We start from the raw sequence: 16,885 nt of genomic DNA, 5'->3' as shown, positions 1-16,885 counted from the left end.
TGCTTAACACTTACTATGAGTTAACATCTATCCTATTTTTTCTCGTCTTCAAGAGCAACTTTGAATATTCTCAAATAATAAGCATGTATTACAATAACACAGACATGAAGTAGGAGATAGAGATAAGCCTGAAGGGATGACTTGTTTACAAAAATTTAAAGTGCATTTATAGGCTAGAGAAAGTGACAAGGCACTTAAATAACTGATGAAAAATTTTAGTAAAGAGCTTTGAAACCTATGTCAAAATCACTGTCTTGTGGATACCCTACCCTGAACCTGAGCTGCATTTCAAAGTCAAGACCCTTGTGAAAAAGTGGTGTGCAGGCTCTTCGGGAGTTAATGTGAGCGAGGGCTTTGGTGACAGTTGAAGGACTAGCAGAGGTTTTGTGGGCAGGTGCCCAGAGATGGCGATGGAAATGGAGTGAACGTCTTAGTGCTTCTCCTCCGTGCAGGCCTAGGGACTGACATCTGGAAATAGATGCCTACAGGTGGAAGCTGAAAGAAATGTTTTACGACGGACAGTGTGAGACACTGGGTTCCAGTCAGAGTTGCCACAGTTTTCAGATGACAGAGAGGGAAGGGTGGGTGTAGGGCCAGTGCTGTGTAGAGGTGTCACCCGTATGGCACTGTGAGCCCCTCTAATATGTTGGAGGCAGAGCCTGATGGAGGGATTGCAGGCACCCAGCAACTCTTGACGGGGAGGTTGAGGTCATGTGTAAGCAGGTCAGGGAAGAACCAGGGAAATATGACTCATTACTGGGACCTTATTTGTGTCCATGGAACAATGCGTCTGGCAAACTCTCAGTGCCATTGTGCATCAAAACGTAACACTAGGAAAACAGCAGTTGTGTGGTTTTAGAGCATTGAGAAAATTACAAATTAAGGAGAACTGGCTCAGGACACAGGTAGTTAAGGACAGGGTGAACTCTCTAAGGGCAGAGAATTTTTTTGGTGTGTAATTCACTGCTGTCCCAGTACCAAGAACAGTGTCCTTGTAGGCACTTGTAGTTAATTATTTGATTTTATTCTTTTAATAGATATCTATTAAAAGAATTAATGAATAGAGCTAATTTAGGATACTAATGGTGAATGTGGGTTTAGGTATGCTTTATGCCTTATGCAACCATGGGGAAAGTCTATCATATGGAATTGGTCATGTAGGGAACAGATTCTTGAGATGTAACCTATAGCTATATTATTTTGGAATTTGGTGGTTGCTGCATTATTCTTACAATTCAATAAGATGTTCTCGCTAGAGATGGGTTCGGTTTGAGACTGCTGGAAATGGCCTGGTTCTATCAGAAATAACATTCCTGTCTGTCATGTAAAGGAAATGTCATTGCCAGCTAAGTGGTTTGTTTTGGAACATACTCCCCAGTGCTTGTTGTGATTTGAAGGCATTCCATACATGTGAACTCCAGATCACATGATTTGTCTTACTTCTGAAGTGCCCCTCTCTCACTGAGAAGTAGAGAGGCCACATTCTTTCAACTGAATATAACCAGTCCCTCCAGAAAGGCCCAGCTGTGGCACTCGTCAGAGGGTCAACAGCCCTGGAGAATATAGGACTGATCCCTTGGTGGTCAGTGGGGGAATCAAGACTGTTTGCAACATCTCGTGAAGAATTGCTGGGGATTCTAGGTGTGATATAGTGGAGTAATGAGGGAACGTGGTTTAAACCAGCAGTGGAAAGGAGGAGCATGGAAAAAATGGGTTTCAACTTTTAAAATGTGAATTTATTGCTAATTTGTTGAAATATGTGACTGACAGATACAATGTTATAAGATTTAGGAAAATCATCTTTCAAACACCTTTAAATTTTAGATGATTTTTCCTTCCTTCTGCCCCCTTTACCTGAGTGCATGCATGGTCAGTAATTCCACTCAGAGAAAAACATGCTGCTAAAAGGTCTAAGTTTATAGCTTCCAGATTATTACTAATTTTTGACATTGGATAAAAAGGGCTTATAACTTTAAGAGGAAATTCTTCAGTAATGAAAAAGTGGTCAGCAAACTTTTGCCTAATAGTTCCCAGAGAGAGTGTGACGTGTACATTTTGACCACAGAAGTTGTAGTTTGGCAGCTGGAAGTGCTATTTGGAGTAAAATGAAGGCACACAAGTTGTTAAGTAGCCACTCTACATAAAGAGCTGCGTTTGTGCAGAGTAGAGGTACAAGTTATTTCATCAAATTATTTGTGTATGTGTAGACTTAATGTCAGGTTGTGGATATGAGTTAGATAACTGAAAATGTTGAAATAACAGAGTGTTCTCAGCTAAATTAAAATCCGATTTTCAAAACTTGCAAAACACTTGGTTCAAAACCTCCCCTCTGAGACCTTTAACAAACCAATTACATTTCATTTTGACCACACAGTTCAGAGTCCTAACTATACTAAAATATGGGTTTCAGTGTATACAAAATTTTAGTCTTTTTTAATGAAGGGTTTTTAGTTACGAAAGTAAGGCATGCTTGTTGTAGATAATTGGAAAATACAGAAGTTTAGGGGAAAAAATTCCTACAATGTCAGTACCTCACAAAAGTATCATATGTGATTTTGCATGTCTCCTTTTCACTCATATAGTCTTGCTCGGGGATGGGCAAAGCACAGCCTGTGGACCAAATGTACTTCCACCTGTTCTTGTATAGCCTGAGAAGTAAGAACAGTTTTTACATTTTTAAATGTTTGAAAAATGAATCAAAAGAAGATGAATATCTCATGATGTGAAAAATATGTTAAATTCAAATTTCAGCATTCATAAATGCACTTTTATTGGAACATGGCCAGACTAATTCATTTGCATATATTGTCTATAGTTGCTTTGGGGCTACAACAGCAGAGTTTAGTACTTGCAACAGAGAGCATATGGCTTGCAAAGCATAAAATACTTATCTGATCCTTTACAGAAAAAGGCTTCTGACCCCTGGTCAAGCTTAAGCATTTGTCCATGTTATCCAACCGTTTATAACTATAAATTTTACAGCCATATAATACTCCATCAAGTGGCTATAGCTTACTTAAATGTACTTCTGTTGTTGAATATGGGATTATTTCCAATTTTGGTCTGCTATTAATATTAGTAAACTAATCATAAATGGAATTGTTGGGTCAAATGATATTAACTATTTCAAGACAGTTGCCAAGTTATAGTCCAAATGGTTCTATCAATTTATACAATCACTAGCAATTTATGAATGCCTGTTTTATAATGCCTTCATTAACATTTAGTATCATAATTTTTTAAATCGAATTTTGATTGGCAATAAACATCTCATTTTCCTTTACAGTTTTGAGTACTATTGGCGGTTACCATTTTTCCCATTTATTTGTTAATCAGCTGTATTTTGACCTCTCTGAATCGCCAGTTCATAGCCTTTGTTCATGATTCAGTAGTTTTAAAGATAAAAAACATGGAAAGAAAATTTTGGGCTTTCAAGGCTTTTTCCTCATAATGCATGCTCGAATTTATTCCCTTTTTCTAAAAATAATTAAGTTTTCTTGTGATTCCTTTTCCAGAAAGAAAAAAAGATATGTGTATGCATGTATGTGTTTATACCTTTTTTTTTTCTTTGTCACTCCACACAGCTAATGGAATCCTAGTTCCCAGATCAGGGATTGAACCCAGGCCCCCTGCAGTGGAAGCACGGAGTCCTAACCACTGGACTGCCAGGGAATTCCCTATACTTATTTTTTTTTTTAATGCAAATGGGTTCTTTCTCTTTACACACACACACACACACACACACACACACACACACACTGTCTTGAACCTTCTCTTTTCACTTGGACATATTTCTACATCAGTACTTACATATTTACATCAGTTTTGAAAATTGTTATATGATCTGGTTGTATCATACTTCACTTAAATAACACTCAGTTGATGGACACTTTAGTTTCATTTATCAAATGTTTTTCTAAAAAATGCTTCGATAAATACATCTGTATGCTCATCTTGGTGAGCTTTTGTGAGTGTAGCCATAGAAAAATGCCTAGCAGTAGAATTGCTGGATTAAGGCAGGTACAATTTAAGTTTTGTCTTCCTGAAAGGTTGCACCAGCGTACAGCCCTGCCTGCGTGGTAGGAACTTGCCTGTTTCCCTCTCTTAGCAGCGGGTATCATCAGACATCTAAATTTTTGGCTATCTGATAGGTGAAAAGTAAGCTTTCATTGTCATGTTTTGTGTTGCATTTCTTTAATTATGAATGAGGTTTAGCTCTTTTTCATATGTTTATTGGTTATTGTATTTCTGCGTCCTCCACCAAACAGCCAATATATATCTGAGGCGGAGGCTGTCAGTGGCTTCCTGATCTCTTTTCTCTTTTCTTTGTAACAAAACCTCTGACTATTACCCAGGCCATTCGGGGTCAGGAGGGAAAGCCACATATTTCAGACTCGCCTGAAACTAAGTTAGCCATATGACTAAGTTCTGGCCAATGGGGTGTAAACAGAAACACTCTGATTTTAGGAAGTGTTTTCAAATGTAAGTGATACCTCCTCCTTTACTCCATCCTTCTTTCTTCTGGCTAGAATGCAGATATAATGGCTGGAACTTGAGCAACCATTTTGGACCCTGAGGTGGAAGCTATGTACTGAGGCTGTGGAGCCCAAGATAGAAGCAGTCTGGATTCCTGGTAGCTTCATATAGCCATATCAGAGAGAAATAAACTTCTATCTTATTAAAGCCACCAACATTTTGAGTTTTCTGTTACAGCTGAACCCAATATTAATAAATACACTGTCCCAAGCCTATTTTCCAATTAGGTTCTTCTTTTTCTTGATTTGCATGAGCCTTTTGTAAATTAAGAAAGTCACTCTATGGCTATCATGTGTGTTGTGTATATTTTTATCAGCTTGTCATTTCAGTTTTGCAATGGCATTTTTCTGTATAGTGTGCTTAAGTTTTTATTTATTCAATTTTGTCCCTTTTTTGTATACTTGAGTATATGGATATATTTACATTTCAAATTCTCTCTGTGTTTGTTTGAAAAGATACATTCTTAAGATACAGGGGAAAAATGGTCTCTTTTGCATTTTCTGTCCATTTCTGGCATTCTCTACCGTCAGGTATACCAGAATTGTCAGGAAAGGAGCAGACTGGGAGCACAGGGGTGTGAAGGAAAGTAGGAAAAGAAAGAACAAAAGCCATCTGGGAAAATTCTTTGACTCTTTTTTCCAACCTCAATCATGTCAGGAAATCTAAACATCTAAGAGAAGAAAATGGGAATCGTTATCTTGTCAGGCATAAGACACCTTTAAAGTAATTTAAAAATAAAGTTTAAATGTTCTAATGTAATTTAAAACTTCAGTGCTGAGTTTTATCTCTGAATATAACAACACATAAGCTTCTTCGGTGAAAGTGCTAGAACTTTTATTTTATGTAAATGTCATAAAATCTATTTATTTACTCCGGTACCATGGACATTCAAATGGACTATGAGAAAATATATTACCAAAAATATAAACATCTACTTTTAATCTCTAGTACAATGTATGTGCTTTTATTTTGCAGTTTCACAGAGATTTGTTGAGCCCTTACTGTCTTTATGAAGCAGCTCTGGATATAAATAAGCCTGAGGCCATGTCTTCTTTGGGTGGCATGATAAGGTAGTGGCCAAGCATAAGGGGAGAAGAATCATGGATCAAGAATCATGTCCCTTTTCACCACTGACCAAGCGTCTGTGCAACGTGCAGTAGTTTCTTCCGCTCTTGTGAGCCCTAGTTCTTCGACTGTGAAATGGGGTAATAGTAATACCTTCTCACTGAGTGGCTTTGAGAATTGAGATAAGGCCTATAAAGCTAAACCTAGCACAGTACCTGACATGTATGTTCACACGTGTTAGCTATAATTAAAAATTTGGAATTTATTATCACTTGAGAAGAGTAGAAAGAGAGGTGAAGGGGAGCTACTGTATGTTATGCATTTTTGTGTATATTATTTCATTTAATTCCTATAACAACTCCATGAGGGATGATTCTTATGTTATGGATAGGATGCAGGCTCACCCAGGTTAAGTAACATGTCTAAGATCACATAGTGAATACATGGCAGACTCAAGTTTGGAACCCGAGGCCTCTTCAGTTTCAAAGCCCATATTCTTTCCACTATACTGTGCTACTTTTAATTGCGACACAATGTGTATATACATGAAATAACCAAATATCAAACCAAAACCATGAAGTAATAACATGAGTGGTTTCATTCAGTTAGAAATCTTATTTCCAGATACTCCGCTAAGTGCTAGCAATACAAAATCATGATTCTATTACACTAGGTGCTCTTGTTTTCTGGGGAGATAAAAGTATACAAATAAGTGAAAATAGAAAAATAAATATTCATGAAGGAATGCCAACGTGTGATTGAATATAGCAGCTAACTGTAGTTGGGGAAGGGTGGGGCAAGGATCTGGAAAGGCCTTACAAGGAGGGGAACCTTGACAGAGGCTGAAAGGTGGAGAAGGCATTAACCCCACATAGGGTAGAAGTGTATCCCAGTCAGTGGACAGACCGGAGACAGGTGTGAACTATGGAACAGCATATTTCCTGACTCACAGTTCCATGTAACCGGATTACAGAGTACAAGTGAGGACATGCTAGATGAGGCTGGACAAGGAAGTAAAGCGCTTGTGAACCAGGCTGCACACAGCTGCAGTGTCACATGGCAAAGGGCATGCCTATAAGGAAGCCTGAAGAATCGAAGGCATAATCCAATTAATCTACCGCATTAACCATGTTGTTGAAAGCTGAAACTGAACCAGTCTGTCTTAAGAGCTTTGGCTGTTGAACCAATGCTGAATGTCTGCTTGAGGACTAAGTTGTGGTGTGAATCAAGTTGACAATGTCTTCTACCTCTCTTTTCTAATTTGCTTCTACCTCCATATTGCCCCTCCTTCTTGATCTCTAGGTACCCAGACCTCTCAGGTCGTTTTCTTCTATCTGGAGACTCCTTTACACTGCTCTGCCGACTGACTCACATATCCCCACCTAGCCTATCTTGTTGTCACTGAGCTAAAGAGCCAGACTGGTCTGTACTAAGATTTAATAACTTAGAGAGGAATGCATAAAATATTTCTACAGCTTTGGCATTGGTAACTAAAAGTTAGAATTGATAACTACGAGGAATAAATATTTAATGATGTGGTAGCAGGTGTATATATGCATATTAGCAAGTGTATGTGTGTAGATATATTTATCAGGTACATGTATATGTGTGTGTGTGGATGGATGGAGAGATAGATAGACAGGCAGACATATCTCAGGTACATAACTGAGCATTCCTCAAGAGAAGACTGTATATGTAATTACTGTCAACTCGGTTTGTCTGCATAAACTGCAGCATCCTGTGAGGCCAGCACAGCAGAACTGGAAAACAGACAGGTAAAATTTGGTTAACTAACTCGAAGTATTCTGTGTTCTGAGTACTAAGACTCTAGTGGTAAGAACATATTAGGAGCTAAAGTAGAAATGGCGAGGGAGCCTCATTGTAAGGCCCTCTTGTGGGTACTTTGATTCCTTCATCAGTTTATGTAGAGCTGCACACTCTACTTAAAATCAGTCAATAATTTACAGGGCTTAAAACATCATCATGGAGGTCAAAGTAATGAAAAATGTATCAGAATTTAATTGCATATAGCCACGTCATCTAAACTGTGGCTAATGTTGTCATCTCTTTGGCTTTTTTTAAGAACCGTGTGCAGTATGTATTCCTTCCCCTTAAGAACGGCCCATCCATATCCCCTCAAAATCTTAAGAATTATATTTGGGAACTCTGATTTCTGGGTTAAATTATTCACAAAAGTTAGGTGTTAACCTTATATCATATGTCATCACGGGTTGGAATCCTGGTGGACCGGTAAAACTTCAGAGCTGGAAAGAGTCTAGCTCCTCATTTTATAGGCAAGGGAAGTGAGAACTAGGAAGACTGATCCACTTGCCTAAGTGACCCAGCTAGATTATAGCAGAACTGGGAGGGGAAATATAGTCTTCTGATCTCTAGTCTAATACTCTTTCCATCATACTATGTGACTGGCATAATCTCCTTGCAATACTCTTCAGGCTTACTAAATCACATCACTCCTCATTTTTTATAATACTAGATTCTAGAAGACTTAACTTGATCATAAATGCTACACAGGAGACAAATGGCTTAGTGTCATTGTTTCAGAAGCCTTCGTGTGCAAAGTGGCTTTGATTTAGAGATAGTTTATTGAGTCATTATCTTATTATTACATTAATGCTTTATTTATTTTTGTTGTTGAAAAACACACCCTTAGAAAATGAAGATATTAAAGTCTTGAAAAATGGTTAATGGACATGTCTAATTACTGTATTTCATAAGATTTCTGAAATGCAGAAATTTAGTAGGCACATTTTGTATTGTGAATATATATTTAGCTGATGGACTGTAACAGTTCAAATAGAATCATTTACAGCTTATTGAGTAAATAAAAGTGCCTCCATAAAGATTCACATGACACCTAGCTTTTATTTAAGGTAACTAATTTCTTTTTTAAAAATTGCTTAAATTTGGATTTACATGAGAGACTACCAGAACACCTCAGCAGTTTAAAAAGTAGCTTAAACGACCACAGATTTAAAATATAACATCAGATGGTGAATATTCACTTTTTTAAAAATAAATTTATTTATTTTATTTATTTATTTTTGGCTGTGTTGTGTCTTGGTTGCTGCGCGTGGGCTTTCTCTAGTTGCGGCGAGCGGGGGCTACTCTTTGTTGCGGTGCGCGGGCTTCTCATTGCGGTGGCTTCTCGTTGCAGAGCACGGGCTCTAGGTGCGCGGGCTTCAGTAGCTGTAGCTTGCAGGCTCTGGAGCACAGGCTCAGTAGTTGTGGCGCACAGCTTAGTTGCTCCGCGGCATGTGGGATCTTCCGGAACCAGGGCTTGAACCTGTGTTCCCTGCGTTGGCAGGTGGATTCTTAACCACTGTGCCACGAGGGAAGCCCTGAATATTAACTTTTAATGGTCTCTGATAAAAAGTTATTTAACTCTCTTTTACTCTTTGTGTTATATTAAAAGTGTTATGATATATTTCTGAATATTATTTGTAACAAGAAAAATAGTTCATATTTACTTGTTATTTTAACATCCTATTTTCAAATCAAGATTTCACCAGAATTTTTACTGGTTTGTTTTTAAGCTATTAAGTGACTTAAAATCAAATTTTATCCTATTTCATGAAAAAGGTTATTTTCTAGCAGTGTATGAAGTGTAGGATATGACCTCAGTACCAGAAAGATAACTGTTTTCATTTACACAAAAGTAAGTCTGTTTACTTGATGGAAGGGCTATCTTTTGAGGGGTGCAAGTCTTGAAAGAAATCTCTTTTTTAAGGTTATTTCCCATGTTTAGGACATAAGGTCAGAAGACAGTATGCAAAAAGTGAGACTCTGACTTGAAATACTAGAGAAATAATACCCCATTTCAAGGTTATTTGGTCAAAAATGTTATATTAGATTTAAAAAAATGCTTTCAGACAACATGGTGGAAAATAGACATTTGAAAAAGTAAGATCAGGAAAGGCAAAAGAGGGGCCCCTTTGTAGAGTTCCAAGATCCACTGAACATATTAAGGGGAGATGGGCAGTTAGAGACCTTCCTTGAAGGATGTGTAACGAGTTAGGTTGATGGACTCATAAGAAAAGAAAAGGAAACTTCAAGTACAGAATATAGATTTGAGTAAAATATATATCCATCTATCTAACACTGCAACACAGGCATGGTTGGTCAGTTTGGCACAGTTGCCTTTCTCTAGTCTAAAGCATCAAGAAGAAAATACTCTCAGAGTAGGTGACCTTCCTTGGTCTGATTCTGTACACTCCTCTCTTTTCATATATAGTTTTTTTAGACCAGAACTTGAAGTATTTATAAAGATGTAACAAAAAAATTTTGAAGGCTGCCTGACAATATTTTTTATCATAATAAATAGTATGATTGCCCCACCATGTCCTGCTCTTCTATTATTCCTCTCACCCCTAAGTCTGGCAGAATCAGTTAGTAGATGGCATTGTAGTCTTTACAGCAGCAAAATCAATCAAGTAATAACACTTCCAATTCAGATACGCAACTAAAAAAAAAATCACCAAAGATGGTTCTAGCAGCAGGAAAAGTGCAGGAATCTACACCTCGAGCCGCTGATGTAATGAGATGCCTCTGTTCTGGTTCTGAACTGATATGCTTAGGCCCAGCATTAAGGTTCTGCAAGTGAAACTTCATCAGTGCTTCTAATCAGGGTCAACACAAGACCTCAGGAGTTCTTTTCCTTCTGCAAGGATAAGCTAAATCCTCTCCTTCTTCATAAAGCCATTCAAGTGGTCATTTTAGGTGAGTTTTTTTTTTTTAACTTCCAGCAGAACAAGAGATGATTTCCGTCAGCTGTAGGCTTGCAGTGGAGTATCAAGAAATCAAAAGAACGGAGATCAAAGAAAATTGCTGAACTAGGTGTTAGATGCAGCCATTGATTTTTTCTCCAGTTGTAGTTTAAAAAAAATCCACAAAAATGGTAACACATACAACAGTTGAATTTCTAATACGTTCCTAAAGCCAGAGATAGCTTCCTTCTTGTTTTCACATGTAGAAATGGTTTTGTGTAACATGACATAATAAAGCAGATCCTTAGAGTTCACGCTATTTTGTTGTCAAAACCATAAGAGAATCTACCAAAAAGATGTTTGTGTGTTTTTTTAAAGAACTCTTCAGTATAAAAAGTGTTTTTTAGTGGAGACACTTAAGACTAGACTTATCTCAGCAACATTTATTTGCTGGGAACATGGAAAACTCTGATATACAATTGACTACTATTTTCCTACTATCTATAAAAGCCATAAAATAACACCTATCTGCTTTACTGGTAAAACTTCATTTATGTTAAAGGTTAACTATTGTTTACTGGTACTACTTAAGGCTTAAATTATAGCTTCAACAAAATATTCTGTTTTTAAGTACTTAATGAGTATGTGGGTTTCTTAAGTTTGATTTCCAGTAGTTTCTGGGTAACTAATGTTTTAAAATATGTGACAAATTGTTTTCATGTTGCACTCCCATATTTTGATATATGATTTCCAAATACTCGTAACAGAAACAGTCTTTATTAAAAAAGGGTGGTGGCAGTATTATTAAAGGTAAAGACAAAAAGTTCATCTCACTGGCATTTTATATGTTGGTGTGCCGTTTTCTATAGGGCACTAGGATTAACTTGTTTTTCTTTGTGCTATGTTGTTCAATTAAATAAGTCAGGCTGATAACTTAAAAAACATAAAGATCCATAGTTCATTTTCTAAGCTTAACTTCTAAGCTTAACTTCTAAGCTAATCTCCCAGTTATATAGCATATATTATATAGCATAATGAGAAAACATTATTAGCATTGGTTTCTGTCATTTGCCAGCGGATGGAAGCAGAGGTAAAAATGCCTGATTGCACTGACCCTTTGATTCAATAACTTGATAAAAGTTTTATACCAAGTTTTAGCGTCTAGGCAAACACCTGATGTCCTGACAAGTTTATGATATCGAACAAATGAGGTTCAATCACAACTTGGAAAGTAATTTCATATTTATGTATCATCATATCGATTATTTAAGTGGCAATTTCCACCCCATTCCATATTACAGTGATTCTTAGTCCACTTCTCTCTTTATGGTATCAGAGTCTGTTTAAGAGTCTTCAAATCTATGTTTATTATTCTTTTCTTTTTTATATCATAGACAGGATCACAAGACCATTCAAATCTCTCCATTCCTTCAAGAGCTGCTCTTCCTGCTGACACAATTGACGTTGGGGATCTTTTGCCATTGAAAGCTGAACCTGACACAACTTACACTTTCTTAAAGGAGACACTTATAAATCCTGCGCCCCTGTCGTCATCTCACTCCTCTCCAGTGATGATGTCTGCTACTGCTGGGAGACCAGCTCAGATTGGATTATGACTTTATGAAATAAAAAGGATGCAGGAAGAGTTAACAGTACAATTAAAATTGTTTTGAAGGGGGATTTTCTTATCAGTTGAATTTTGTTTCAGCACAAGTGGCCGTGGGTTTTTAAAAATTGTGTGATACCTTGATGTGTACAGGTATCTGTGTCCCTTGAATAATGAAATAACCAACTTTTTTTTCCCTCTAAGTTTTATTTATTATCACAGTTGCTCATTTTTATGTAACATATTTTTAAATGTTAAAGAATGACACATTTTGGGTAATTTCCTTCAGACTTAAAAAAAAAATCAATAAGCCATTTTAGTCTCTATCTATCAAAGTTGTTTCATACTTGTCTGTTTTAAAGCAGGACTGCAATACTTTAATAGGATTGAGAGAGCTATTTGAAATGTATGCCAATGATTCCTGTCATTTCATGGCAGCCCTGCCATGGTTCACTGAGCCCCCTCTTCTCTCTTGTCAGCTCAACTGAAGACAAGCATTTAGTTGCAAACTTTAAGCAGGTTGTGCAAAACAGAAATGATGTGACTGCTTCTCCTCCTGCACAATAATGTCACTCCTGGTCAATGTGAGAAGGTCAGGTTGCTCCTTGTAAAGCTACATGATACCACTTGCCCATTTGAACAAGTTAAGTTAACTGCTGAATCTGGTCCCTGCAGGCGCTGAAAACTCATCCTTTTATCAAGCCTGCATTTGATAAGAAAGTAGAGCAGTTGTGCTGGGAAGATGTCTGTGGTATGTTTAGGCACTTTTTAAGGACAGTTCCCACACCAGTACAGCAGGTAATATATTTTGTATAAGCTGAAAAACTTCAAGGTAATAGCTGTTTTGACCTTCAAAATAGACTCCTTTTTTGTTTGTGTTGTTGGTAGGACCCAAGAGTGACGCCCATCTTTGATGCTGACAGAATTTAAAACAAGGCCATTGCCCTGCATTTTCTGCCTTGTAGCACACAAAAGTAAAATTGTATGTCAGGCCGAGATGTCGGGGAGCTGACAAGACGCCCCAGTGACATTTCAGCTAGAAAGAGCAAGTGTCTTGCAACCAAGTGGTCAAATATCAAATAATAGGTCAAGCAGGAAGGAGTCGAGTTCTAACCACAAAGAGGTTTCTGGTAACTTACTTGACAAGCTTTTTGGGTGCTTTGTGGCTTGACAAAGTGATGTTCTGTTGGGTATCGCTAGGCAGACTGTTCTTTATTGCCTTCAGAAGATCAGACATTGACATTGATTAAACTCTTTAACCCTTAAAGGTTAAATCCTTGCAGTTTGCATCATGGTAAGTGAAGAACAAAAGGATATTTGTAATATGTATTTGTTTTTGTCTTAATCGTTTAACTCCCCAGTGATATTAACTTCTGATGTGAATGGTGCTTCTTGACAAAGAATTTTAATACAAAATCCATATTTTATATTACTTTTCATTTTTGAGTTCTTCATTATGGATGCATTAGAGAATAACAGTATGTATTATGTAATCTGTATTGTCGTAACTTTACAGTGACATTTGATTCAAATATACCCAACTTCTAAGAATTTTTTTTTAATGGACTCGGTAAATAAAATTGGTGTACTGTCTATGTATTAGCCAAATCAACCAAGTGACTTATACCATCTGAGATAACAGCACTATTACTGTCGTACTGTGTAGCACAATACTATTTCTCATAGTAGTGGGACAATATAATAGGCTTTATATAAATCTTTCGAAAGCTGTTTCTGTGAAGTAACATTAATCTTTAACCAAATTTCTGTACTTCTTTCCTTGGAGTTCTTTTTATTAACCATTCTGTGTTTTGAATATTAAAGAATATGCCCTGTGTAATATAATATGACATGTATGAAATTCAACTTGAAAATTTATTGTAACACAGAAAATGCTATAGTTTTTGTATGGATCATAGACTAATTCCTGCACATTTCAAAATACTTTCCTCGGCCATTCCATACAGTGATTAAGATATTGCCCATATAGAAATCAAATACAGTTTTTTAGTTCATGTGACATCATTGAGTTTCCACTTCTCACACTGCAGAAAAACAGTGTTACTTTACATCACTTATATGTCTGGTTTGTGTGTGTATGTTTGTGTTAAATCTGTTTTCAGATCCTAGTAATTTAAGGGGAAAGAGCACCTTTGTAAACTTTGCCTCGGACAGACCTTGGTCTTCTTGCCTTAATTTTACAATCTGTTCATGGGATAACACCAGAAATAAATGTATATGTCTCTCCGTATATGGGAGTATCTGATTTTACAGATAATTTTTATACAATAAGTTCTGAACTATAAATTCAAAAAGATTATTAAATCAAATCAAAGCATGTCACATTCATAACCAACTAGATGCTAAAGGCCATAGAGACTGAAGGATGAGGCTTTTGAGTGATCATTAGTACTCACTACCAAATATAGTAATTTTTATACCGTATGCTTTTTTCCCCAGAAGTCAGACCCAGCAGGAGGAGAAGATTTAATGACACATCCTATGGAGATCTGAGAAACTCTAGACTACTTCCGAGCTCCTCAGTGACCAGTTGCTGCATATTTGAGATCTGTGTTGTGTTGACAAGGACGGTTGCTCTATCAGCTTCTTTACTTCCTTAAGAATGATGTATAAAGTAGACTTTTCTCAGGAGAACGACTTCAAATATTTTTGGAGGGGAAAGGAAGTTTTACTTTACACCTTAGTATGTAGATTTTCGTACCTTTTGTGATCTAGAAAAATACTTGTATTATCCATCACTATCAAAGGGATTCTTAAAGTTACTGTTTTGACACCTAAGTCATACTTATTGAGGCTTTGCCAGCATTTTTAACATAAACATTTTAGGCTGACATAATGCAAATGCAGAGAGGTGCAGGAAATTGGGAGAACTGCCAATTCAGTGATAATTTAATGACATAGGTAAATAACCTCTTAAATAGTAGAATGATAACTTTAATTTACCGAATGTCTGACTCTTATTAAACTTGGCAACACTACTTATTTCACATTTATAATACATGCTGTTATCAAGCGTTCAATGAGAGCATTACTATTTTCATGTTACTTTATTTACCGGTTATATCTGAATTTATTCTATAGACAATACTGAACAATGGTAAATCGATCTTATTTTACTATGTACTTTTTATAGACAGGTTTTCTCATGTAAAAGGTGGAAAGTAACATATTTACTGAGCAGCTATTCTATGCCAGCTATTATAGCAAAACCCTGATGTTCTCACAATAAACCTCTTAGGTATTTCCATCACCATCTTATAGATGAATAACTGAGCATCTAAAATGTTAAGCATTTGACTACCTAAGATCACACAGAACCTAGTAATTAGTAAAGCCCAGAGCTATAACTCCGAAGCCCACATTATTTCCACTTTACTAGGCCTATCTTCCAGAAATAATTAGCAGTTTTAAAAGAGGACAAATTAAAAAAAAATTTTCCTGACTAGTTAGGGATAATTTTTTTTTACGCGGGCCTCTCACTGTTATGGCCTCTCCCGTTGCGGAGCACAGGCTCCGGACGCGCGGGCTCATGCGGCCATGGTTCACGGGCCCAGCCACTCCGCGGCATGTGGGATCTTCCTGGACCGGGGCACGAACCTGTGTCCCCTGCATTGGCAGGCGGACTCTCAGCCACTGCGCCACCAGGGAAGCCCAGGGATAATTTTTTTTTTTCAGTATTACAGGTGATTTTTATTTTCTTCATTTTTTGCAATCTATAGCTTTCACATTTTCTTCAACGGACACATATTTTAATAATGAAAGAAAATAAACTTTTAAAACCTTACATCTTTGCAGCACCGATTCGTGTTAAGCTAATCCTCCCAGGTAACACATAAGGTTGTTTTTTTTTTTTAATAGATCTTTATTGGAGTATCATTGCTTCACAATACTGTGTTAGTTTCTGTTGCACAACAAAGTGAGTCAGCCATATGCATACATATGTCCCCATATCCCCTCCCTCTTGAGCCTCCCACCCTCCCTCCCTATCCCACCCCTCTAGGTCGTCGCAAAGCACCGAGCTGATCTCCCTGTGCTACGCAGCTGCTTCCCACTAGCTATTTTACATTTGGCAGTGAATATATGTCGATGCTACTCTCACTTCGCTCCAGCTTCCACCTCCCCACCCCCTGTGTCCTCAAGTCTCTCTATATCTATGTCTTTATTCCTGCCCTGCCACTAGGTTCATCAGTACCTTTTTTTTTTTTTTAGATTCCATATATATGCATTAGCGTATGGTATTTGTTTTTCTCTTTCTGACTTACTTCACTCTGTATGACAGACTCTAGGTCCATCCACCTCACTACAAATAACACCATACACAAAAATAAAGTCCAGATGGATTAAAGACCTAAATGTAAGGCCAGACACTATAAAACTCTTAGAGGAAAAACACTCTGACATAAACCACAGCAAGATCTTTTTTGACCCACCTCCTAGAGTAATGAAAATAAAAATAAAGATAAATGGGACATAATTAAACTTAAAAGCTGTTGGACAGCAAAGGAATAATTTTCAGAAGTGTGTTTTAGTTTGAAATCTAGATCACTTATCCAGTGATTAGACAAAACAAAATAAAACACATCCGTCTATCTGTATGACTAGTAATGGGAAGAATCGTGATGTATGTCCCTACCTTTCAAAGGAACCAGCCCCCTTTATTATGTTGCCCAGTGTCTCTAGCTTGGGCTGAGAGACCAAATGGATGCTCTTAGGACAGACCCTCAGTTGAAAGATATTGATGGTAAGCCAGCCTGACCAAGCTGTAACTTCCCAATGGAAAATAATGACATATGCTAAGTAAAGCTGATCTAGAAAGCATTAACTTGTATAACTCCCAGGATGGAGATTGGGATTTTAAAATATATTTTTTGGACTGTTGTGGCAGACTGAATAATGAACCCAAAGATATCCCCATCCGAATCCCTGGAACCTG

General features: G+C 37.2%; 1 protein-coding gene across 5 annotated transcripts in view; it reads left to right on the top strand.

Moving 5' to 3' along the window:
* CCDC171 (coiled-coil domain containing 171) overlaps positions 1 to 15,932 on the top strand; it is a 361,756-nt gene extending 345,824 nt beyond the window's left edge. For 3 of the 5 annotated variants that reach the window (XM_033858077.2, XM_073806108.1, XM_073806107.1), the window contains one exon: positions 11,720 to 15,931. In XM_033858077.2, the coding sequence (XP_033713968.1) occupies positions 11,720 to 11,941 (222 nt within the window). In that variant the 3' untranslated portion in view covers positions 11,942 to 15,931. Of the gene's footprint in view, positions 1 to 11,719 lie in introns of all 5 variants that reach the window. The other 2 variants (XM_073806109.1, XM_073806110.1) reach the window with 1 other exon arrangement.
* The last annotated feature ends 953 nt before the right edge of the window (positions 15,933 to 16,885 follow it).

This window comes from Tursiops truncatus, chromosome 6, assembly GCF_011762595.2.
Source record: "Tursiops truncatus isolate mTurTru1 chromosome 6, mTurTru1.mat.Y, whole genome shotgun sequence".
Classification (NCBI taxonomy): Eukaryota; Metazoa; Chordata; class Mammalia; order Artiodactyla; family Delphinidae; genus Tursiops; species Tursiops truncatus.
Note: the sequence above shows the minus strand (reverse complement) of the source record. Positions and strands in the feature narration are given on the sequence as shown.